The 26863-nt window shown below is 43.9% G+C and overlaps 1 protein-coding gene across 2 annotated transcripts in view; it reads left to right on the top strand.

Moving 5' to 3' along the window:
* Nucleotides 1-15338: 15338 nt before the first annotated feature.
* The window catches only part of TBC1D12 (TBC1 domain family member 12), a 70349-nt gene continuing 58824 nt past the window's right edge, over nt 15339-26863 (top strand). Inside the window, exon 1 of one of the 2 annotated variants that reach the window (XM_053308170.1) lies at nt 15339-16401. In XM_053308170.1, coding sequence (XP_053164145.1) covers nt 15650-16401 — 752 coding nt within the window. In that variant the 5' untranslated portion in view covers nt 15339-15649. The remainder of the gene's footprint in view (nt 16402-26863) is intronic. The other variant, XM_053308169.1, reaches the window with a different exon arrangement.

Here is a 26863-nt window from a genome sequence, read left to right on the forward strand (position 1 = left end):
TTCAGAGGAAAAGATCTGGAGGAGGAGCGGAGGAAGAGGAAGACAGACCCAAATGAGTTTGGGGACATAAAGTGGTTTGAATCCGATCTGGAGATCCAAGGATGAAGCAGAGGACAGTGGAAGAGAGACCCAAATGGATCTGGGAAAGGAGAGTCTGGAGGACCAGAGGAAGAGGGAAGGAAAGGTGGAGAACAACCCAAATAGGTTCAGGTAGAGACAGCAAACAAAACCAGAAAACAGAATTGCAAGAGAGTGGAAGAAAGAAAGAAAGAAAGAAAGAAAGAAAGAAAGAAAGAAAGAAAGAAAGAAAGAAAGAAAGAAAGAAAGAAAGAAAGACAGACCAGAACAAGTTCAGGTAAGGAAGGCAAACAGGGTCAGTCAAAAGAACTGGCAGGGGAGAGGGAGAGAGAGACAGAGAAAGAAGCCCAAACAAATCTGGGTAAAGAGAGCAGGAGAGAGCGGAGGGAGGGAAGGGATACGGTTGAAATTGATGATGGAATTGGCTAACCCAGAAACAGTTTCTTGTACCTAGAGGTTTCATGCAAATAATGAGGAAATGTTGGGAACCAAGCAATGGGAGGGGAGAAGGAGGTGGCTCCCTTTCTGTGCTGTTGGAGGACACCAAGCATGAGGGATGACTGGGATTTTGAAGTTGCTAGGTTTGGGTGGCAGAGAAGGGAAGGAGTTTAGTGGGGATACCCGATTAATGTCCCTGGCTGGTGGATTCAGCTAGAGGCTGTCAGGCTGTTTTCCATGGGCTTTGCCCTGGACTCTGGCTCCCTGCAGGAGAGACTTTGGGATCTAATGAAACCACCTAGCCTATCCTGGCAAGTCACACAGACATCCATCCATGGGGAAGGAAAGGGGGAATTTGGGGAGGAAAAAAGATAATTCCTGGTGGCAGAGGAAGTTGGGCGGGGGTGGGGTGGGGGAGAAGCTCCTTGCTCAATCTGTCTGATGTGAAGGCTGGGTTCTCTGTGATGAATCTGGGATGTAAAGGAAGAAGGAGAGGGGCAACAGCCCTGGGACACATCGCAGAAAATTGCACAAAATGGGGGTCTCTGGCCAGGGATTTTTTAAGGTTAAAAGTTACTAAAGCAGTCCTTTCTCAGGTTAAAAATCAATGGGAATGGTCTGGAAAACAATCGAATGGGTTAAAAGGGACTGGACTGAATAATGGGATTTCTTGGGAAGCCAAATGTTGACTTTGCATATCAAAAAGGCTTATTTACCCTAAGGCTTAGGCAGGAGAGAAGAGGAGAACTTTCACACCTTGATGCAAAAATGAGGAAGTGCTGGCAAACATGAGTCATGGAGCCTGGTTTGGGGTTTCAGAAATAAGGCTTCAGGGCCACACGGAGAATCTGTTTCAGGATGTTGGGGAGCATAATGCAGACTCCTATAAAGACAGGATATGATAGCTATGCCTCTTTCCTTTCTGGACTTCCTAGGCTGCCCATAGCTTCAGTGTTGAATGCTGTTCCTTTCCTGGACTCAATCTCACAAACACAGACTGGGCACTTCTGTGTGAGTGACAAGGGGGAACAAACAGTCCAGTTTCTGGACTCTGTAACACTGGAGAAAAACAGAGAGGGGGCACAGAAGGGGCAAAGTGTATTTCTGGGGGAGCGAGCTGTGTGCCACATGTTCGATTTCTGAAACAGGGATGGGGGCAGGGAGGGGTGAACGACTTGTCTCGGGAGGCCCTTGCCCCTCCTCTAGAATCACCCTTGGGAGCTTGTCGAAGATTGGGAAATCAGGAGCAAAGGGCATGGTGGGATGGAAGGAGAAGGCTGGAAACAAAAGGGATTGGCATGGCCAACCAAGGGAATTTACTCCTCCTTCCTTCCTTCCTGAGGCCAGGAATGTAAATCAATAGGGGAGCTGTGTGAGCATGAGCTCTGGCATGGAGATTAGGAGCAGGGAATTCCTTGACTTGGCCACTCCTTTTCCTTTCCAGTTTCTGCTGCAACCCCAGTCTCCACTTTGTTAGTTACTGGCTTCTTGTTTTGCACATGCACTGGCTCCAAGGCTTTCCCTCCTGCATGTGGGGAAGGGAGATCTGGAATGCGCCCCCAGTTTTTAATATCCACTAATTTTTAATGGAAAATGCTGTGACATTATGTAATTATTTCACACACTGTGTGCCACCATTTAAAAAAATTCAATTTCAGTTTGTTTGATGAAGCTGCCATGTGACTTCTGTTAATGGAAATTACCAGAGGACATATCACAATTTAATTTGCATGGGAGATCAGGCTTTACTGCATCAACATGAATGATTTTATTAACTTGGCCAACAGCGTCCCTTTATGAAGAACATTAACGATGTTTAGTTATTGCTAATAGGCCCTGAGATTACGTATGGTGCAGTCTGTTGCAGAGTTGGCTCCATGGGTCCCCTCCCCACAAATGGTAGCTTCTGTCATCTATTTTCATATGAACTTTCAGTTGTGACTAGCAAGGATAGCACTCTTATTATTATTGTTATTGTTGTTATTATTATTTTTACACAGATGCAAACTGTGGATACAAAAGTTCCTGGAGAACTGAAGCAGACGTTCGCTTTACTTTCTTCACTGCCAAGAGATGACTGAGATTAGTATTTCAGAGTCGTCGTCATCATCATCAATTTTATTACAGCCATTGGCCAGCTGAAATAGAAATAACAAACATATCCAATACAACAATACTAAAACACAATAAAACAAAAGTCAAATTCTGAAGTGGAAGTATTATTTCAGTACAGATCAGATGGGAGGAGGAAGGGATTAATGCTCCCTCTTCTTTTTAGTGAAGATAAAGTTTATCAGAGATGGCCCTTTAATCAGTGGGCCATAAAAATCAGTATAGATCACTTTTTAAAAAGTGATTGAAGGCACATTACTAGAGGAAGGTCATCAATGGCTGTGATAGCTAAATGGAATCTCCAAATCCATAGGCAATATACCTCTGAATACCAGTTGCTGGGGTCAAGCAACAGGGGAGGGCTACAGGCTTCAAGCTCTTCCCATGGGCTTTTAAGAAGCAGGGGCATAGCAAGATTGGAGTGGGCCAGAGACAAGATTTTAAAATCCCCCCCACCTCACTGAAGCTCAGCGCTTGAAGTAAAGAAATCTTAAATAAGGCTGAGTAGTGGTAACAAAAAGCATAGTAAAATTTTATCTATCTGTCTGTCTGTCTGTCTGTCTCCTATGTACCACAATAGAACATCATCCTAAATTATTATTTTTTAAGTGTTGTAAATTGTGGATGATGCAAATCATTTAGCCAGCGTGGTGTAGTGGTTAGAGTGCTGGACTAGGACCAGGGAGACCCGAGTTCAAATCCCCATTCAGCCATGATGCTAGCTGGGTGACTCTGGGCCAGTCACTTCTTTCTCAGCCTAACCTACTTCACAGGGTTATTGTGAAAGAGAAACTTAAGTATGTAGTACACCGCTCTGGGCTCCTTGGAGGAAGAGCGGGATATAAATGTAATAATAATAATAATAATAATAATAATTTAATGATACTAGAGAAAGACATGTGGTTCTGGTAGCTCCAGGTCAACACTCACATCAATTTTGGAGGACGAATACAACTGAAGGAAGCCCGGGTGGGTGCGTGGCTGGGGGAGTCAGTCATGTGACTTGCCTCTGGGGAGGCCCCCCAAGGCAGTGGCCCCCCAGACAACTGTCTCCCCTGCCCTATTATAGTTACGCCCCTGCTAAGAAGCATCTATCTGGTCAGTCCTGCACACACAATACTGGACTAGATGGACCCTGGGTCCGATCCAACAGGAATCTTTTTATATTAACCTGCAGCTAGCACTGGAAGAGAGACAGACATGATTAGGGAAGTGAGTAGATTGGATAGGACAGTGTTTACTCCTCCGCTGTCCCTCTCTTCAAAGTCATTGATTAATCCAGCACACGTAGTGATGTGGTTCCTTTACTGTCTCTGGCCACAGAGCTAATTTCCCAAGAGTGTTGGCTGTTGAACTTTGACTAGTGGATTCAGGGTCTATTCAGGTGCTGGTGATTTAACAAAGTTATATATAACTTCCTGGCAGGGTTCTAAAGCATGGCCCTGCTGCAGATTTTCTGCTAGAATCAGAACTCTGGCTGTATTTAAGAAGACAGTGCACATTTAATTCACTGTGTTTGAATTTAACCTACAAGCAGAGAAGCATGAGTATGAAGCCTAGTGAGTTATAACTGAAGAAAGGGGGGAAATTACCTTTAATTGCCTCTCTTCTTCCCCTGCCCCCACCCCCCAGCTCTTGAAGCAGAGTGACCAGTGACCAGCACAAGAATAAACCTGCCGGCGGGGTGGGTGGGGGGTGGTGGAGGTGGGCAGAGAGGGGAAAGCACCACTCCTCCAACCCAACCTATTCCTTTCCCCAGCCGTGCTTGGATTTTTGAATGTCTGGATCAAAAACCAATCTGGACACTGATTAGCTTTTCTGGTGAAAAATGGACAGATAGCCACCCTGGTCTCATGGCTAGGCTAGGCCTTGGTGGGGCCACAGCTGGAACTAGAGGTCATTTTGCAAACCAGGTATCTGATGTTTCTGAAGTCAATTGCCAGAGCCTGAGTGGCCCAAGAAAATACTGCTTTGTATTGAGTCCTTCGGATGCTTTATATTGAGGGAAGGGAATAAACTCAGGCTCTTTATAGTCACAACTGGCCTGACCTGCTTGGAAGCCCCGTGTTGTGTATCAAACTTGAGAGATTTATTGCACTTAATTTTTCACTTCTGTGCCTGAGGAGGGCTCTGGGTCATCGGCTGCTTATCAGGCTAGCTCAGACATCAAGGTTCAAGCCCCAGATCTCCTAACAGGGGCGTCCATAAGTGAGTTAAGGTGACCTTTTAACATTTGAGAATAGATTTTAAAAAACACCTGAATACATTTGCATTTTCTGTGAAATATTTAACTTCCAGATGGAGATATTTTATGCCAAATTTCACTCTGGAATGTACTTTTATGGCTGAGTTACAAATCTGTGGAAACAGACCTTTAAAGCCAGAGAGATCCCAAACGACCAAGTAAGAGATCCAGTGCAGGATAAAACATGAATAGACGAAGTGTAAACAAAATAATAAGGGTGACATTGAGTTTGTCACACTAGATTGGCTTAGGACAGGATAAACTTGTTTTTGTCTCTGCAACGGGATACTCCCTGCAGTGGAAAATGGTATGGGAAATAGTGGCCGCCTGTGATCTGCAATAGAATATGGATTTCCCCAATACACTTGTACTGCTAACATAGATGAGCAAACTTTTAGAAATTTTATATTAAAGAGAGTGAATTATAAAAGGTTAAAAGCCATTTCTATGGTTTTGTTTTTCAAATAATTTTACTACCTACACAGAAAAATCTGAGTTTGTTACATCATGTCAACATGTAAAATGCAGCCCCTCCCCGCTCCTCTTTTCCCTCTCTGGGAGGCAATCCCCATGCCTCCCAAAGATCTCTCTCTGCCCAAAGGCATGGAGCTGTGTTTGGACCTGGGTGAGATTTCCCATCCTTCTCTGAGATCATTCACACAATCAAAAACTGTGTTCTACCTAGTGTTGGGAGCTATGTGTGCTCCCCATTTTCAGTTGTATGGGAGCAAGGTAAGAGGAAAACCAGGGTAGAAGTGACTGCGTGGAAGCAAGGTAAGAGGAAAAGCTACCCAGGTCTGCCTCATTTGGGAGGAAGGCAGGGCCAAGGGAGGGACTCTTTCACTGCCTTCTCTCCCACTCTGTCCCTCCCTCCTGCAGTGAGTCAGTGGCAGTGAGCTTTTTTTTTAGTTCAGCTGCAGCACACGCCTCTTGCCAGCACGCCCGCCCCAGCCATGGCCCATTCCCATAGTTTGGGAGGAGGGAGAGTGCTCGCCACCGTCCGTCACCGCTCAGCGGCAGCTTTAAACGTTAAAAAAGAGAAGAAGAAATTTTTAAAGGTCAAAAAGCAGGAGAAATTGTGTCCTGAACGGGACAGGCATTTCCCCACAGGAAGTAGGGACATCCCGCACAGTGTGGGCCAGTTGGCCACCCTAGTCTGCTCTCCCTGTATTTTGCTTTAGTCACTTCTTCCTAGACCATTGCCTCCTCGTTCCGTTGGCAGCTCTGCTGCTTGACCTCGATCTCTTTGCAACCTTATTTACTGGAAGCCACATCCTGTACCCTCTTTGCACCCAGCTTTCCTCTTGACCAGCATCCCTAAGGGCAACACTGAATGTGATATCAGCACAGCTTCTGTGAAGGAAATACAAGGTCAGTTTGGGTGAGAAAAGTAGCACACAGCACTTAGGAATAGGGCTTATATTATTTTGGCAGGAAGAAGGAACAAATAAGGACCAAATTACACATCACACTCAACCACATATACTTTTTCTCCAGACTTTCTTTTTTAAAGTGCTGCTGTGGGAACTACAATCTGCAGCCCAAGATATGGAGGAGGAGATTAATTAATTTTTCCTTTTTTGGTATGTTTTCTGCTAAATATCACCCCCACAAAAGCTATATTATCCCGTGTGTTGAAATGCAATTGAGAGTGGGGGGAATCCAGAAGGGGAAGCCCCCTCCCTGTTGGTTTCTACTGCAAGCCGCAGTCTCTGCTGCTGCACTTTGGTAAGAAAGGAAGAATTAAAGGTTCGTCTGATGTTCGTCTGCAGTTGCCACCGGTGGCTACTCGGGGACGGGCCTTCTCCATTGCTGCCCCGAGGCTTTGGAACACACTTCCTGCTGAAATAAGAGCCTCCCCATCTCTTCCAACTTTTAAAATGGCAGTCAAGGTGCATTTGTTCACCCAGACTTTTAATTAGATATTGCTTTAATTGTGTTTTAATTGTTTTAACATCTAATTTTGATTGTTGTAAAGTTTTAATCTTTTGATCTGTTTTTATTGTTTTGTTGTAAACTGCCCAGAGACTTGAGTTTTGGGCGGTATACAAATGTGTTAGTTAAATAAAATAATAAAAATAAGGGGCGGGGCGGGCGGGGAGGCTACATGCAATTGAGCACTTCATGGAGCTTGGCCTGCACTCTGTTCATTCTTCCTGGAAACAGAATAAAGCCCTTCCTATTAATAAGCCCTATTTGAGACTGTTCCTACCCAAGTTGATTTTTTAGTTTCTTCCCAGAAACTGCACTGTTTGTTAACATTCTGTGACTGAGCCTCCCCCTTCAGCAGTTAGAGCTTCATGAATATTCTATGACATCAAAACAACCAAACTAGTTCATCCAGTGGTTTTCGGGGAGGAATAAGGGAGCTTGCTTGCAGGTGACAATCAATACATCTTGGATCCTCCAAGCATAGTTTGGCTGCTGCTTGAAATTCTGGTTGTGGCCCAGTGGCCGAGCACATGATTTGCATGCTCACTGGTCTTGGATTCAATCCCATCTCCAGATAGGGCGGGGAAAGACCTCCATCTGAAACCCTGGACAGCCACTACAAATCAGTGAAGGTGATACTCACCGAGAGGGATCAAAAGATGGCAGCTTGATATCTTATCAAGTTTGTAGTTAGGTTGGCCTACTCTTTTTTTTTTTTTTAAAGCAGATTACTCGCTAATTGTTCAGGAAGTTAGCTGATGTGGAAAACAGAAGTCCTCTTCAGGCCATCCATATTATTATTATTATTATTATTACATTTATATCCTGCTCTTCCTCCAAGGAGCCCAGAGCGGTGTACTACATACTTGAGTTTCTCTTTCACAACAACCCTGTGAAGTAGGTTAGGCTGAGAGAGAAGTTACTGGCCCAGAGTCACCCAGCTAGCATCACGGCTGAATGGGGATTTGAACTCAGGTCTCCCCGGTCCTAGTCCAGCACTCTAACCACTACACCACGCTGGCTCTCAATAGACTGGATGAGGGTGAACAAGCTGAGACTCAATTCAGACAAGACAGAAGTACTGTTGGTCGGTGGTTCATCTGCCCAGGTGAATGATGTTCAGCCTGTTCTAGATGAGGTTGCACTCTCCCTGAAGGACCAGGTTCGCAGTCTGGCAGTGCTCCTTGATCCAGCACTGTCACTAGAAGCTCAAGTGGCCTCTGTGGCTCAGAGTGTCTTTTATCAGCTTTGGCTGATATGCCAACTGCGGCTGTACCTGGACAGAGATAGCTTGGCCACATTTACTCATGCTCTGGTAACCTCTCGCTTAGATTACTGCAATGCATTGCATATGGGGCTGCCTTTGAAAATGACCTGGAAACTGCAGCTGGTACAAAATAGGGCTGCAAGATTAGTAACTGGGACTGGACATTTTGAGCATATTATGCCAGTGCTTCATCAGCTTCACTGGCTCCCAGTCCATTTGGGGGCCCAATTCAAAGTTTTGCTTTTAACCTTTAAAGCCCTAAATGGCTTGGGAGCAGGTTACCTGAGAGAGTGCCTTGCCCCATATGCCCCAATCTGGACCTTAAGATCTTCGGAGGTCTTCCTCCGAGTGCTCTGCCAAATGAGGTGAGGCAGCTGGCTACTAGGGAGAGGGCTTTTTGGTGGTTACACCCTGTTTATGGAATAGCCTCCCTAGTGAGGTTCACCTGACTTTATCACTTTGTTTTTTTAGACACTAGGTGACGACAGTTTTGTTCACTCAGGCCTTTAAATTTTGATTTAAAGGGTTTTTAATTGCTTTGTATTGCATTTTGTATCCCACCCTTTGGTTTGTTATTATTTAATGTGGTATGTGTTTTTATTTTATACTTTAATGCTGTGTTGTGAGCCGCCCAGAGAACAATTTGCTATGGGGCGGCTAATAGTTTATTTAGTTATTTAGTTAGTTATTTACTACTACTACTACTACTAGTAGTAGTAGTAGTAGTAGTATGATGTAACTGTGTACAGTGTACATGGTTGCAACGCCCCCCGGCAAGCACCAGCACCCATGACAATATTGTTATGCTTATGCTCTCCACTTCAAGCGAGAGGTTTCAGGGATGCAGCACTACTCAGCTTCTGGCTTCCTCCAGAGGAGAGATCACAAGAGGCATATGGTGTCTTTGTAATATATTTGGTTTATGTACAGATATACAAGCTGAGCATTAGATGGAGTTGAAATAGCAAAGCATTCCTAAAAGCTAGCAACAGGTTACATCATATCCCAGAGAGTGGCCCTGAACTCTAAGAAGCTTCAGCTCTCTGCCCAACTCGTCTATTCAAGACTCCCCAAAATTCGCTTTGTGTTTGTCTCACACAGAAATTGCTTGAAATTTCCATTTCTTTTCACTGATCATACAACTGTTGGGAATTCTCTCTGTTAGAAGAAACCCTTTTTCATTATAGCAGAGTGCACAGAGGCACAACACAGCGGAATTTAGTTAGGCATGCATGTATGCTGAGAGTAAAGTAACTTGGAGCCAGTTCATAGATTCAAATCAATATAAGTGGTATTTATTAGAGAGCTCCATTCTAGATAGGAAAGTGAGGAGTTAGGATCTCTAATCTAGCTAGCTAGCTGGATGTAGGAGTGTGCACGGACTGGTCCGGGGCCATACAAAAGGCCTCCGGACTGGTCTGGAATTCAGCTGGTCCAGCGGGGTCGGGGAGTGTGTTTTTAAGGGGGGGTAGTACTTTCCCCCCCCCCCGCCGCTCTTCCCCCTCCGGTGCTGGACTTTCCAAAACATTCTTGGGGCGGCAGAGTTCCTCCCTGCCGCCCCTGCCCCCGTCGTTGTCTTCAAAGAGTTAACAAGTAGAAAAAGCTGGTGCCACACATGTGCCCTTTGCGGCGCACGCGCCCCCATTTTCGCTGCTGGCACGCGCGCTGCATACATCACAATGATGTATGTGGCGTGCGCACACCAGCGGCGAAAACAAGTGCGCGCCGCGAAAGGCACATGTGTGGTGCCAGCTTTTTCTACTTGTTAATTCTTTGAAGACAACAATGGGGGCAGGGGCGGCAGGGAGGAACTCTGCTGCCCCAAGAATGTTTTGGAAAGTCCAGCACCGGAGGGGGAAGAGCGGCAGGTGGGGGGTAAGTATAACACCCCCTTAAAGACACACTCCTCCCAGTGCCAGACCATGCCTCCGTGGTTCCATGCACATCTCTAGCTGGATGCAGATGGATTCTGCATCTCTGCACACATGGTGCAGGGGAGAGGAGCTTGCATGTTGCAAGTCAGAAGGAACAGGAAGAAGAAGGAAGAGGAAGGAAGTGGCTGGAAGGAAGGAAGTCCCTGAGATTAGCAATCTACATATCAAAGGGATAGTGTCAGAGCAATAGAGAAGGGATGACTAATGTCTTGACCCTCTAGCCCTCTGACTCACTAATCTGTCCTCCTATGTCATTGAGACAAGAGACAGTGTATAGTCCTTCACTTCCAACAACAACAACCCTAGCTGGGGCAGAGGGGAAGATGAGTCTCCATACATTCTTATATGAAATGGAGGGAGTCACCCTCCCATCAAATGGAAGATTTGCATTACAATAGGTTGTAAATATGTAGTAAGCATGTAAACTGTAAAGCTTTTACTATATAAGAACATAAGAATAGCCCTGCTGGATCAGGCCCAAGTTCCATCTAGTCCAGCATCCTGTTTCGCACAGTGGCCTGCCACTGGAAGCCTTCCATTTGCTGGTCCTAAATTTCCCAGCAATCAATTTCATGGGATGACCTCTGGTTCTAGTGTTCTGTGAGAGGGAGAATTTCTCTCTGTTCACTTTCACCACACCATGCATGATTATATAGACCTCTATCAGGTCTCCCCGCAGTCATCTTTTTTCTAAACTAAAAAGCCCCAGGTGTTGTAGCCTTGCCTCATAAGAAAGGTGCTCTAGGCCCCTGATCATCTTGGTTGCCCTCTTCTGCACCTTTTCCAGTTCTACAATGTCCTTTTTTAGATGTGGTGACCAGAATGGTATGCAGTACTCCAGGTGTGACCGCACCATCGTTTTGTATAAGGGCATTATAATATTAGCTGTTTTATTTTCAGTCCCCTTCCTAATGATCCCTAGCATGGAATTGGCCTTTTTCACAGCTGCCGCACATTGAGTCAACACTTTCAAAGAACTGTCCACCACGACCCCAAGATCCCTCTCCTGGTCAGTCACCGACAGCGCAGATCCCATCAGCATATACTTGAAGTTGGGGTTCTTCATCCCAATGTGCATCACTCTACACTTGCCAACACTGAAATGCATTTGCCACTTTGTCGCCTACTCACCCAGTTTGGAGAGATCCTTTTGGAGCTCCTCACAATCAGTTTTGGATTTCACTACCCAAGAGAGTTTGGTATCATCTGCAAATGTGGCCACCTCGCTGCTTATCCCTACTTCTAGATCATTTATGAATAAATTGAAAAGCACCAGTCCCAGTACAGATCCCTGGGGGACCCCACTTCTTACTTCCCTCTCTCCATTTATCCCTACCCTCTGTTTCCTGTCCTTCAACCAGTTAGCAATCCACACATGTACTTGTCCCCTTATCCCATGACTGCTAAGTTTCCTCAGGAGTCTTTGATGAGGAACTTTGTTAAAAGCTTTTTGGAAGTCCAGGTATATGATGTCAACTGGATCACCTTGATTCACACACTTGTTGACACTCTCAAAGAACTCCAAAAGGTTTGTGAGGCAAGATTTACCTTTGCATAAGCTATCAGGGCCTGTTGTTCTGTGTGCTTTACAATTTTATCCTTGAGGATGCTTTCCATCAATTTTCCTGGAACGGACGTTAAGCTAATAGGCCTGTAATTTCCCGGATTGTCCCTGGATCCCTTTTTGAAAATCGGTGTTACACATTTGCTACTTTCCAGTCCTCCGGTATAGAGCCTGATTGCAGGGATAAGATATATATTTTAGCGTGGAGGTCAGCAATTTCACTTTATATCCCATTCCTAAGGTTTGAAAGAAAGAAGTGGTGTGCGTGTGTGTGTGCATTTTTCAGCTTTTTGTAATCATTGGGGCGTTAGATTCTGTACATTCCAGATTTCTGTTGTGGAAGTATCTTGACATGTTTGATACCCTATCAGGGTATACATGTATAGATAATTAGATGGTAGATTTCAAGCACTACTGTGGAGGATTTAGTTTCCTATTTAATTATTGAAACATGCTTTTGTTTGAGAAGCATCTGACTGCATAGACTGTTTAGCACAGACATGAAGTAGATACTGGAAGACTTCCTAATTGTTCTTGACAGTGAGTAGTTCCAATAGATTTTTGTTCCTTCTTGTTGTTCCTATATAACAAAGTATGAGAGCCAGCATAGTGTAGAGGTCAGTGTACTGAACTAGGACTGAAAAGAGACCTGGATTCCCACCTAGACCTGAAGCTCCTTGGTGACCTTGGACCAGGAACTCTCCCTCTCTTTCAGTATAACCTACTTCACAGACTTGTTAGGAGGATAAAAAGCAGGGTGTGGGACAGTGATTCTCAAACTTGGGTCCTCAGGTGTTATTGGACTTCAACTCCCATAATCCCCAACCAAAGGCCACTGAGGCTGGGGATTATGGGAGTTGAAGTCCAATAACACCTGAGGACCCAAGTTTAAGAATCCCTGGTGTAGGAGAATTGTGTACACTTCCCTGAACTCTTTGGAAGAATAGCATAATGAAAATGTACTGTAGTCAATAAGCAAGAGGATACAATAAAGCAAGGCAGCTAGGACAAGGTATGATTTGTTGTTGCACTGGAGTGAAATTTATTTATTTATTTATTCGATTGATATACCTCCCTTCTAAAAATGGCTCAGGGTTTACATCAAAATAAAACAATTAAAATAAATTAACAATTAAAAACAAAACTACAAAAACAGCATAAAACTAATTAACAATTAAAACATTCAAACAGTTAAAAACCCTGGAGAACCAGGCTAAACATTTACAGCAGTTAAAAACAATTCACAACAAATTAAAAACCCTGGAAGGCCAGGCCAAACAGATAAGTTTTAAGGGCTCTCCTGAAGGCCAGCAATTAATTCTGGTTACAGATTTCTACTGGGTGTGTATTCCACAGCCCCGGAGCAGCTACAGAGAAGGCCCGCCTCTGAGTCGCCACTAGACGAACTGGTGGTAACTGGAGACGGACTTCCTCAGATGACCTTAATGTGCGGTGGGGATCAATTTAACACCACATTTAAGGGAAAAAACAATGGGATTGTGGGAAGTGTGTGCAGTACCATCTTGGAGGCACTTTTGTTCCCACAGTTTATCAGCTTCTGAGTGAAAGAACTTAGGACATTGCCTATCAAATATAACAGTATGTTTGCTGTTGTAGTTTGGATAACCTGGAGGAGGGGATAAGATTATTCATGGCAAAAAGTATATGGACAGGCTGTAGAAGAAACAGCTTGCTTAAGAGCCAAGGTCAACTATAAGAAACAAAAAACAGACTGTGTTTGATATAAGACAGGGCTATGAGTGCTTAACCTTGAAACCTGTTCTGAATGACAGTTTTATTAATTAATAAAATAATCTCACTTTTCTTCCAAGGAATACAGGGCACATGTAAATGGACTCTCCCCTCCTCCATGCTGCACAACAATCCTGCAAGGCAGGTTAGGCTGAGAGAGAATGATTGGTCCATGGTCGGTAGCAGTAATTAACCAAAGTATCTGTGATGTGTGGAATGCCCTTTCTTCAACACTGAGTACACCATAACCTTCTACCAAACAACTAAGACTTGGGACAAAGCTTCCAGTCAGGCTGGCATGCACCCCAGACCTGCTCCACCAATGCACATATAGCCAAATGAGTGAAGGCACAGATTCAGGAGGAGGTCTCAAGACAATCACAACATTCCCATTCCTTACCAGGTGAATCCCCCTCTCTCATCCTGTTCAGCTTATGACTCTATGGTGCTACATATGGAAAATCACACACTGAGGTACACAATGAGACTTACTCCCAATTCATCTGAGGATACTCAAGTGAAATGTGAAACCCATATGTACCCTTTCAGACTACAAGTGGGGGAATCACATTTTACCCTGTGTAAAAAGAAAATTCCCTGTGCTAGCATCTTTCTTCTGGCCATGCTGGTTTGTTACTTACAGTGTTCACCCAGCATTCTGTGTATGTGTCCCCTATCAACTTTGTAAAGCCTGGACCAATATGAATCAAACTGGGTCCAGTTGTAGGGACACATCGGTATGGTTCAAGGGCATAGTTTGTAATGCTGTCATTCACCCTAATTCAAGATGGTGGACATTTGAGGTGCAAGCGGGAACCAATTTGGACCAAATTTGGTACAGTTGTAGGGACACATAGGGAAACCTCAATGGCACAGATTATGACGATGTCATCCACTCCAGTTCAAGATGATGGATGTGTGAATATTTGAGGTGCAAGTGGGCTAACTTGTTAACCACCTAACTGATCTGAACCAAATTTGGAACACTTGTAGGGACACTTAGGGACACCTCAAGGGCATAGTTTGTGATGTCATCCACTCAAATTCAAGATGGCGGATGCATGGACATTTGAAGCGTATGTGGGGTAACTGCCTAACTGATTTAAACCACATTTTCTACAGATGTTGGGACACATAGGGACAGCTCAAGGGCATAGTTTGCAATTATGTCATCCACCCTGCTTCAAGATGGCAGACACATGAATGAAGTACAAGTGGGCTAATTTGTAAATCACCTAACTGATCTGAACCAAATTTGGTAGAGTTGTAGTGAGTGACACATAGGGACACCTCAACAGTATAGTTTGTGATGATGCCATCCACCCCAATTCAAGATGGCAGACATGTGAACGTTTAAGGCTGAAGTGGGCTAACTTGTGAAGATGGTAATTATCAATTAAATATTATTGTGAAAGAAAAGTAGGCAGATTAATTATTACCAGAACAACTTGGGGAGCATTAAACGGGGGGGGGAGCATTAAAAATGGCACCCTCTTCCTGCAGTCTGAAGTGCCAGTTCACTTTACCACTTTAGGACCCTTCTGCACCATTTTGTGTGAGTGTGTGTGTGTGTGTTTCAATGGGGGAAATCAAGCATATAAAGTTAAAGTTGTGCCAACGACGGTGTCGACTCCTGGTGACCACAGAGCCCTATGGTAACTGAAGTCAAGGGGACATGGTGGCTGGAAAGTGATCTGTGTTCATTTAAAAAACAAAGTTTTAAAAAAGTAAAAGGAGCAAGTGTGTCTTTCTCATTGTAACACGTCTGTTGCCCGTGGCGGTTACTAATAAGAATGATGCTCTTTTCCCTTCATACGCGCATTTCAGATGGAATAAGGGAACCAGGTGAGGCTGATGAAGTTATTCTAGCCGCTCTTATCAAGAGCCAAGAACAGCCAAGAAATACGCTATTAAATGCCTTGATTATATGCGCGAACCTTACATGATATACGGTACGTGAAGCTTCCGGGCGGCAGCCTGTGTTAATGAGGTAGGTGACATCCGTAGTACGCCGGATGTTTACAAGGCTCTACTTCCGCACCAGTAACAGCTTCTCTATGGTTCGCGGCTGCGACTGCTGATGGGGCCTTGTGCGCTTGCGCGAGCCGGGCCCCCTTAGGCCGCCGCCACTACCCCCGTAGTCGGATGTGTTGAGCTGAGCGGAGCCGGCTGGCGGAACTCGGCGGCAGCGGGCGCAGCAGTCGCCCCGCCCCCGCCCCCTCCGCGGGTCCCGCTGCGCCGCCGTGAAGGGCCGGGCCGCCGCCTCCTCCTCCTCCTTCCCCGCTCCCGGCCGCGCCGCTGGCTCCCCTGGGGTTCCGCGTCGGCAAATGGTTGGGCCGGAGGATGCCGGAGCTCAGGGCGGCGCAGCCTTGCTTCCCTCGGGCCGGGAGGAGGAGGAGGCGTCGTCGTCGTCGGAGAAGGACGGCGAGCGGGATGGGAGCCGAGAGGGCACCGGGGCCCGCCTGCAACGCTACTTGGCCGGCAAGAGGCCGCCCAACGGAGACGCCTGCGGCGCGGGGAGGATGACCAACGGCGACACCGGCTTCCTGTTGCTGCCGCCGCCTCCCCCTCAGGAGGACCCGCCGAGCTCCCAGGACCCGCCTGGGCCGCCAGCTCCGGAGCGCGGGGAGGAGAAGCTCCGCAACGGGGGCTGCGTCTTTTTCCTGCCGGGCGCCCAGGGCGGCGGCGTGGTTGCTCTCGAGGAGCCGCTGAAGAGCTGCAGCCTGACGGGGGCCGCCGCGGCCGCCGCTCCTGCCATGTCGCCTTCGCCTTCCTCCTCTTCCTCGGGGAGCCCTTCTTCGCCGGCTTCGGAGGAAGCGGAGAGCCCGGCTTCCCCGACCAGGGCTCTCTCTTGCTTGGGCCCCCCGCTGGCCTTCATGGACATCAGCCTCAATTCCCGCAACACCTTCGAGGTCAGCCGCCGCCGCAGCGCCCCGGAACATTTGCAGCAGCAGCCCCAGCCACCCACCCTCGCCTCCGCCGTCGGCGGTCATGTAGCGGCCGCCGGCTCAGAACAGGGGGACCGGGCCAAACGGTTGGGCGGCATCGCCAGCTCCAGCTTGGCCGAATTCTTCACGAGGTAAATGACTCATCCTACCGCTCCCCGACACTCCCAGGGAAAAGGTACTGTGTATGCATTGCTGCATAGAGAAGACGAGAGCCTTGTACTGAATCCAGAGTGGCAGTCGCCATCCCCTTGGCCCCGAGCCCGCAGTCACTAATGCAGAACCGACTCCCCCACTTTATCTGTGAGCATGCATTGAAAGCACTGTTGTGGGTGGGGCGGGGCGGGGTGGGGGGGGGAGAGAAGAGCCTTCTAGCACTAAGCACTTTGCCTGTGACCATTACAAAGTGGCCCAGATATACTGATAAGAGGTCTTGACTATGTACTCGAAATATCTCACCTGCATGGTACTTTCCCAGGAAAACTGTTCAGGTATAACTCTTTTTCTTTTCTCTCTCTTAGTAGTACCATTGCTGCTTGGCATATATTGCTAAGTCTTATAGCACTCTAGTCTGGAGTAAGATAGATGCTTCTAAAAATTAAAAGGCAAGGTGGAGCCCTTGTGAATTCTATGTGTAGTCTTAATGGTCTACAATCAGTAGGTCCTATGGTCCTAATCTGTTGAAAAGCCTCTTACGATTGTGACAAATACTTTAACTATTGTATGTGTTGCAGGGAGCACCCTGGCAGAGAACATTTGTCCTTGTCTTATTTTTCTTCTCAGCAGCCTAAACTCAAAATATAAGCAACTCCTGTTCTTCATATATTCCTGCAAGACATTTTTTTATAGAGGCGATATTTTCTCGAGGTGCTTTTACTTTTGGTCTCAACATAAATGTGTCCCAATCAGAGATCTATCTTTAAAACATGAAACTGTAGTAACCTATGCTTTGGGAGTAAAAAGTGTTTTTTGAACTTAAGATGCTGTTTATTGTAGTGCTATACACAACACTTTGAAATCCAGAGGCTTTAATTAAATAGAAGTTGGATCCAATAAATATTGTCTAGCTAGAATATCCAAGCAAATGTTTCTGTGACAGTATTGTGAAAATTAATATACTGCTGTTATGGCCCTTAATTGTTGTTTTCAGATGTCACAGAACAGGCATATAGTATCCTTGTGCTAAACATGGATCTGCTGTTGGGCAGTTTTGTGATGTATGAAAGAGCACATGTTAATAGCAAGTAGTACTTATTTGAGCATGTTTCTAGATTGACTGTCCAAGGACAGTAGTGTAGCCACTGGGAACATAACTAGTTAAAATTCCAATGTACTCTAATAACTTCCTGTCATTTAGTCACAGAAAATTATTTTTCATTTAAAAAAATCTGCACATGAGATTCATAAAAAGATTTAGAATGGTGGGAAAGAAACCATTCCCATTGTAAATCTGTCTGTCAGTGTTGTAGTCTAATACTGTTCTGGACACTGGTAACATTTTCCAAGCTGAGCTGCTGTTATGAATGATTCCTTACATCATTGTTGGCTGTGCTGTGAGTGAGATGTGAAGAACCAATGCTTTCTTATTTGTATCTGGCTTCTCTAGTTATAGTGTTGGAAGACTTGATGACTATCAGAATTGAATGCAAATAATGCATCACTTTAAATTATTCATGTCCCCAAAAGGATTTTAGTTTCCTCACCTGTCAATTTTCAAAAAGCATCATTTGCTTTCTGAATATTGGGACTGTCTTGCTGATTTCTTTTCTTTTTTTTTTTTGTAGGGAGGCATGTTGCTGATCTTGACATTTTGGTGCCATGTGGAATAGCTTCTAACTGCTTCTGTCATTAGTTTCTTCAATTCTAGCTTGAAGGAAAGGGTGGAGAGAGGAAGGGAAGGGGAGCTAATGGATGAGCTTTATAGAAGTATACCACATACATTTGTAGTGTGCTGATGAAACTGTTACATCATCACCCCAATGAGGGACTGGTAGAAGAGAATTACATACTGTAAATTCTTTACTGCAAAATATGTAGTTCTTGTGTGCACTAACTACTAAATGTGAACATACATTTGTTCACTGCTGAGTATTTCTCATTTCTCTTTGGCTTGGCCCAACTCTTGCCACACTCCAGATGTTTTTGAAAAGTGACCCTAGTTCCATTTGCCCCCTGTACTGTTCTCTAGTCCAATAGAAATTCTTGCCACTTCAAAAGATAACTTTCATGTGGAATGGAAGATGTGTGGACTTTTAGCTATTGTGATCGGAGGTTGTAGGATTGTACCATTGGTTGCAACATGTGATCTATCTTCTAAGTAGGTAGCTTCCCGAGTTGAAATTGCCTTGTTTCACAAAGAACCCTATGGCTGCTATTTTTAAAAAAAGGAAAGATTGAGAATACTGCTGGGAGGGAGGGGCTGTTTATGCACTCTGCTGTGTCGTCCATTTAGTATTTTTAAATTCATCTAGTTGTTTTTTCGAACTGCTTTTGAGTGTCATAGGTACATAAGAAACTGCCTTATGCAGAGTCAGACCATCGGTACATCTAGTTCTGTTTACACAGTGGCTCTCCAAGATTTCAGACAGGAGTCTCTCCCAGCCCCATCTGGAAATTCTAGCGATTGAACCTGGGAACTTCTGCATGCAAAGCAGATACTCTTTCATTGAGCTATAGCAACATCCACTGTAAGATGGGTAGGACCTTATTAGAAATGTTACTTAACATGCATGTGTGCACATGCCCGCCTCACCCCCCCACCCCCCAGGAATAAAGAGAAGGCTTATATAAAGCAACAGTGTTGCAAAAGGTAGCTGTACTCTTTGGAATTAATCAGTTCAGATTGTTCATGTATCTGTCAGTTCATATTGTTGATGGCTTCATTGTTTCTTGTAGGAAAACATCACTTACCAAGATTCTCTTATTATAACTATAGGTGGTAATATCAAGTACAAGTAGGTTCAAGCCTTGTTTACAAAGCAGAAGGAGATGTTATCTTGTATTCAGTGCTGTTTGTAAATTTTATTATAGTTTCTTCTCAGGGCTCTGAGAAGGGACATACATAGTACTCTTGGTGTAAAGATCCAACAGGGGATTGTCCCACTTAAGCTGTAAATAAGTGAACACTTGGCTGTATGACTTGGTTACTGTACCCTTGTGTTCATAATTATTTGTTGGTCACACTTTATGTTGACAAGCAGCAGTTGGAATATGATTGTGGCATAAATGTTCACTTGCCTGCTGACACCTAGTATAATGCCTTTTGGAAAGAGGCAGTGAATTCTGTTCCTCTTTACTGTAATATGTGTGTTCTCACTAACAAATCACATTCCATGTAGGGATTTTTAGTTACCTCAGCAGAGGTGTGATAGTTCTGAAGGTGCCTTGCAGCTTTTGGATAGTTTATCAAATAAATTATGGCGGTAACTTTTATATGAAGGTAATTGGGAGTAGTTGATCATATAAAGGTGCCTACTAGGAGAGCCAGTATAGCTTAGTGGTTAGAGTGTTGGACTAGGACCGGGAAGACCCAAGTTTGAAACCCCATTCAACCATGAAACTCTCTGGGTGAATCTGGGCCAGTCATGTATCTCTCAACCTAACCTACCTCACAGGCTTGTTATGAGGATAAAAATAAGCATGCACACCGCTCTGAGCTCCTCGGAGGAAGAGTGTGATATAAATGTAAAAAATACATACATACTAAGGGATGAATATGAATGTGAGCTTAACCTCTGCACTTTTGAAATGAGGTATTTAATACACTTGCTTGAGTCATTTCTTGCTAATCACTATTTGACACTACTTCTATAGTGATATATTTAAAGTACCAATTTCTTCTCTAGGGTGGTTATGTGGTTAGATCAGTTTCACACCTCAGAACAGAAGAACCTGCCTCAATGCTTAATTTTTGCTGAGTCTATACTTTACTGAATCGGAATCAGAGTTTGGATTCCGAGTTGTGACTGAAAGGTGGTGATCTCCGAACCACGAGTTATTGCTGTAGCTCACTGTACCTGGACGCTGACTTGCTGAGTGTTTCTGAGCACGATCTCCCCAACAATTGAGGTATGTACGCTTCCTATGTATAGACTTGTGAATTGGGTCAGGTTGGTTCTCCCAACCCTTAGAAATAGTTCTAGAAAGCACAGGCAGCTAAAGAGGGAAGGGGATCACAGAAAATTGTGCCCCCCCCCACATGTTGGAAAACTCTAGCACATTGACGTGGGGTTAATCTAAATGTCAACCACTGTTTGAAATGAAGATAATTTAATATGTATCTACATAGTCCATGTGTGTTGTCTTGCTCTAACTTTAAATACACCAGTAAAATGACATTTTAAGGGCATTTGCACTATTAATATTGGTAACAATGAACAATGTGGGAGAACTTACAGAAACACATACTAAAGAGTCCTATTTCAGAAATGAATATATGGGAAACTATGTAAATGCACTTCCCTCTGTTCATTTACAGGCTTTTGTGTGGATGAGGACTGCAATATAACCTACTTGAAAAGCTGCTGAACTTGAATGTTGGAGCAGTGTAGTGGCATGTGTTGCCACTACACGTGCTTGAACTTGCAGATGTCTGTAGTTTTTCAAAAATCTAATTTTGTCCCAATTGAAACAATTAAACTAGCTCAAGTTGTATACAGAAAGCAATAATTTATCATTTTGGTCATCTTGTGCTATTGTATTCATGCAATTTCCAGTAGCATGGTTGAAGCTTAATGTTTTCAAGTTTCAATTAACAGCATTTAAAGTTGTTTTCCCTGGTGTAACTTAATGTTTCTCTTCCATATTTGTGGAGGCAGAACTTATCTGTGTACTGAATGACTTTCACAGGTATCGATTTCACCTTATCTTAACTTGATCCGGAGTGTTGGAAAATGTTCTCGCTTGCCAGAGTCCCAGTTTGTGTATATGAATGACTGGGAACCATGACTGTGTTCTCCCCCAAGTAAAACTAATTTCTAATTGATCTACATTTACATGCTATTTAGTGTTAAACTCAGTAAACTATAGTTTTTAAACCTAATTGTGTTTTCCTTATCCCTCTTACAGTGGAGGATTGTATTCTCTGGACAGAACTGTCTCCAGAGAATCCAGATTTTGCAGTGGTTGAATGGTTTTCTCTGGGGACAGTGAACTCCAGTGAACTATGAGCTTTTTAAGTGTAATGTAGACGTTTCAAGTGAAGTATAGATTCTAGCTCAATTCAAAGTTAAGTATGTGCAAACGAATATAAAACAATATATAGGTTATATATATCCACTGTGTCATTCAGAGTAATGCTGTATCTGTGCTATGCTGAATGGGCAATTTTCACTCATCTCTCCTTCCCCCTGAAGCCCTTTGTCCCTGAGGGTTGCATGACCTCAGGGATATATTTTTAGGAGGCACAATGGGCTGCAGAGGAGTGGGGAGACTGGCAACAATTGCCCTGCCAGCATGAGTTAACTAAGTAATTTCTAATTACTTAGTTTTATAGCTTTTACAGTTACAACATATCTCTTTAGCTTTTTAGATAGTACAGAGCATCACCCTGTTACTATACTTTATTAATTTTATTGTAGTTTATATTTCTGTTATAGCTTATAGTCATTGTTCTAATTCATAACTTTTTGTAGATTCTCACAGATTTTAGCTTTAGGGCAATTTTATAATTCTTATGCTACCACCTTTTAACTCTTATTATTTGCCTTTGGGCATAGATCTTACTGTTGTTAATGTCATAGATGTTAACTTTATAGCTTCTATATTCTTTCTACCTTATTTAAAGATTGAAATAAAGATATTGATTGAAAAATTGCCCTTTGCTGTGGTGTATGCACAGCATTAATCTGGATGTCAGGCACTGACTCTGATGTAGCTCTCTGCAGTGTTCTCTCTAATTTTTTTCATCTGGGTGTGGAATGAGTTTTGTTCTGGGTGTCAGTATCAAGGCAGCATGTGAACGTGCATTCAGAGTGGAGCCTTCTTGATTCAACCTGAGTGTGATCTAAAATTAGCTGAGCAGACTCAGAAAATGTGTGAGCATGTGCATGCCTTAGAGGGAAATGTCTGTGTAATGCAACTGCATTATTAAAGGTAAAGTGTGCCATTGAGTCGATTTCAACTCCTGGCATCCACAAAGCCAAGTGGTTGTCTTTGGTAGGAGGGGTTTACCATTGCTGCCTCCCGCGCAGTGTGAGCTGATACTTTTCAGCATTTTCCTATATCGTTGCTGCCTGATATAGTACCAGTGGGGATTTGAACTGGCAACCTTCTGCTTGTTAGTCAAGCATTATTAGATTGTCCCAGTTCAGTAGTAAAATAACCTCTGTGTAAGAGGCAATGGTGGAGATGTCATACGTGACTTATTTTCTTGTAAGATTTAATTGGTACCATGCAGATTAACACTTGCTCTGCTTCCACAATGGCCAATAGTGAGGAATGATGGGCATTGTAGGTCAACCTCTGCAGCAGGCCCTGTATATGCCATCCTATTCCCAAGAGTCTTCAGCCCTCAGGAGCAACTTCTCAGGGGATATGATGCAGTGGGGAGAAGGGGTGGGGACTTGGGAATAGGATGGCATAGATAGGAATATATACAGGAATAGCCTCTTCCATAAGCTACCATTTTCTTGAGCTTCTTTGAATTCATTCACCTTCTGTTTGATTTCTTTTCCCAGGGATTATGCATTTATTCTATAGGAACTGACAGCCTTCATCATTGTCTGGGTTATCCCTTTGTTTGCACTCTTGGTTCTCAAGCAATAGGTGGTGGTCACTCTTTGTAAAGCACTCTTCCTGATAAGGCTGTATAGTTTTTATATTTAAATAAGATGTAGATAAGCTTCCAGAACAAGTTACTGAGCAGTTGCACATGATCAAATGCCAAACTTGCCATTGGTTTTGAAACTACAGTAGATACATTCAGTTGTGAGTTGCTTGTTTGCATTTTAATGACTGCAATTCTTGCAGAGTAAAATATGGGGAACTGTGGGGCATTAATGTTTATATTTGTGATGTGGCATTGGCCAGACAACCTAATATTTCACTTGAAGCCCAGATCATGCTAACTTTTGATGTGTGCATGTGGGTATTGGTACAGCAGGCTTCTGATTCAACAAGTTTGAAAGTACAGTAGCTCGTCAGTGTACTTTAAAACCGCGTTTCACTTTAAATTTAAAGGAGTGTCTCTCTGCAGGTCATTATTTATTTATTTATTCAATTAATATACTGCCTAATATCGAAATCTCTAGGCATTCTTGAGGATTGTATGTGAACCTAAGGGAGGAATTGTTTTCTATCATGTCCCTGATTTTTAGGGGTCTACTTCTGTTTTTCTTCTGTAGTGATGTGCTTAAAAAGGATGAAACATCCATGCAAGTGCCCCATTTTAACTAAGAGGAAGTAAAAGATCTCAAGGTTTATAATCTCCCTCCCACCATTCTACACAGTTGTTGCCATGATGTCATGAATAGTCAAAAAACTTACAGGAATCTGTAGAGAAACTTTCTAATTCTGCTTTAAAACTTCTTGCTATTGTGTGTTAAGCTTAGTGAATAGTATTTTTGTTGGATTGCACAAGTGTTGCTATTTAGTCATAGTTCTCAGTTCAGTAATTAAACCTGTAGTCCTTTGTGGTATTCCTTAAACTTTTTTTTGTAACCACAGGCTGCAGGATCAACACTTGTTATCGCATAAAACCTTATGTTGCAGTAGGGGAAGCTGTGTGACAGCAAACTTTCATTGGAGGTTCACTCAGCCCTGGATTTTGTGAACCTATGAGAGGGAAAGTAGAAAGCTAGTTTGCTCTCTCACCTCTTTGTGCTAGGACTGGGCATTGTTTTGAAAACATTCTAAAAGGTACCTCTCAGGTTTATGCTATGCACACAGTTTCTTGAGGTCATATGTATAGTATAATTTGAGAGTACTGTACATGCGCTCGGATTCCTGTGAATGACACATTTTTATCTTAAACTTCGTGGCTGCCATGCATTCCTACAATGTGAAACATGTTACAAGCATACTAGAGCCACTCTTACTTTCTTCTGTAGTATTACAAGGATTAAAATAAATTGTACCCTGCCTAGAGCACAGAGCAGTGGTGGTACATAGGAACATAGGAAACTGCCATATACTGAGTCAGACCATTGGTCTATCTAGCTCAGTATTGTCTTCACAGACTGGCAGTGGCTTCTCCAGGGTTGCAGGCAGGAATCTCTCTCAGCCCTATCTTGGAGAACTGGATTTTCATGAATGTCCATAATGTGTCCAATCTCCTGCCAAAAACCTGGGTCTCGCTTTTTGCTCTGCGTTGGTGAAAGTCAGCATGGGGCATAGCATGGTGGGGGAAAGGATCTTTCAACGGTAATATAACACAAGTATTAAAAAGAGAACACCTGGACTACTTGAGAGATTTGTTATTCACACTTTAAAAATGGAAGGTTGAACTGGATCTATTTAAAGGATCCTCCTCAGTTAAGCAGCTAAGGAAAACAATTTATGGAGAGATTCTCGGAGTGGGTTTCTTAAAACCTGATTTAGAACATAAACGCTACAAACACCGCACTTCACAGTACTTGTTGCAACCCGATCACCCTATCACTCTCTTTAAGGAGAAAAAAGTCCCTTTCCATTTATGGGAAACAAGGTGGCGTTTATACCACCAAGTACTACCACTTAATGTGGCTAAGCCATGGCTCCCAGAGGACCAGCAAGAGTGTCCTAAAATCACCTGCAAACAGAAAGCTAGTGAGGTAGGCAAAACATTCAAGGAAACCCATTCACATTTCCTAAAAGAGTGTGTGGTAGCCAAAAGAGTGTGGCAGGGCGTAAGCAAGTTGTTAGAGTGGCCTGATTTGGAAAAACAGACTTGGGAAGAACTAACCTTGGGTTTGAGCGATAGAACCTCTTTTTTGAGGTCCCAGAAAGAAACCTTCAAGGAAATGGGACGGAAGAGGTGCCCTCATACTAGGGAATTGGAACGTTCACTTCTCGTAATCAGGTTAGTAAACCTATATGTCATTTATGCAATGCTCTTGCATAGGAATAGGGAGGGAAGACGCAACCAAGAGATTCATGCGGATGAGACAGTAAATCTCTTCTGGAAAAGCTTGTATGGTTATGTGCAAAAAGACAAGTGTATCTCTTCTAAACAGCAATGGGACAAATAATGGAAATCGACGCTGGACGTAACCCCCCCCCCCGATTACGTGATGTAATGTAATTACGTGATTACGTGCCTTGTAATCCCCCATCCCCGAGTTACAGTACTGCCTGCATATACTTCATAACCTTGTGGGTTTCCAAATCCTTGTGTGTAAATCTGTAGATATATGATGTACAAACAACCACTTTGTATATAATTGTGCTTTGGCAACGTACTGTATGCTTTGGTAGTTTGTTGGTTCAATTAAAAAAAAAATCTTGTCCTATCTTGGAGAAGCCAGGGAGGGAACTTGAAACCTTCTGCTCTTCCCAGAGCGGCTTCATCCCCTGAGGGGAATATCTTACAGTGCTCACACATCAAGTCTCCCATTCCTATGCAACCAGGGCAGACTCTGCTTAGCTATGGGGACAAGGCATGCTTGCTACCACAAGACCAGCTCTCCTCTCCTGTTTAAAATAGTGTATGTGTAAAATAAAATTAGTTGTCAGCTTCATTAGAAAGAACATTATATTGGCTGCCAATTACTAGTATGTGATGACTGTTTATGCACTTCAGTTAGCATGTCCTGTTCTGGCTATTCACCCTGCCACTGACAAAGTTGCTAAATCCAAGGCAATAGGCCTGTGCAAAGATTTGAAGTCAAATCTTGTGCACATCCTTGCTGGTCACATGTAGAGATGGCCATTTTCTTGCAACTCTGTGCAGAGTGGTCCTGTGCACAGCACTGTGCTATGCACATGGCCACTTAAAAGAAAGTGGAATTGCAGGAAGTCTCAATGAAGCATTGGAGGATACATGGGGATCACTGGGGAATATAGTCCTTTCCAGTGCTTTCTCCACACAGCTGTATGGACTACACTTCACAGCACTGCCCTTGCATCTTCCTGCATGCCTTCAGAGAATCAGTGGGGTTCCCAACAGCTCCATTTTGCTTCTAAGTGCAGCAGAGAAATAACTTTATTAGCAAGCCGGAGCTTGCTGGTTTGAATCCCCGCTGGTATGTTTCCCAGACTATGGGAAACACCTATATCAGGCAGCAGGGAAATAGGAAGATGCTGAAAGGCATTATCTCATACTGCACAGGAGATAGTAATGGTAAACCACTCCTGTATTCTATGAAATACAACCACAGGGCTCTGTGGTCGCCAGGGTCGACACCGACTCAACGGCACACTTTATCTTTACCTGTTACTGTGCGCAGGACTACTTTGCGTGGTGGTAAGCAGGAATCGCCACATCTCTGTGGGGCCAAAGGCGATGTGCACATGGTTCAGCTTTGGCCTGTCAATGTCAAATTTGTGCAGGCTTACAAGGCAGTACCAGATCCCTTTGAGCACCACACCATCATAGGAGCTAAATTTCTTAGATGTGATAAACTGGTGTCTGGCCTGTACCACTTCAAACTGATGGTTGGATGCTTCTCCATACAAAAC

This window comes from Hemicordylus capensis, chromosome 3, assembly GCF_027244095.1.
Source record: "Hemicordylus capensis ecotype Gifberg chromosome 3, rHemCap1.1.pri, whole genome shotgun sequence".
Taxonomy (NCBI): domain Eukaryota; kingdom Metazoa; phylum Chordata; class Lepidosauria; order Squamata; family Cordylidae; genus Hemicordylus; species Hemicordylus capensis.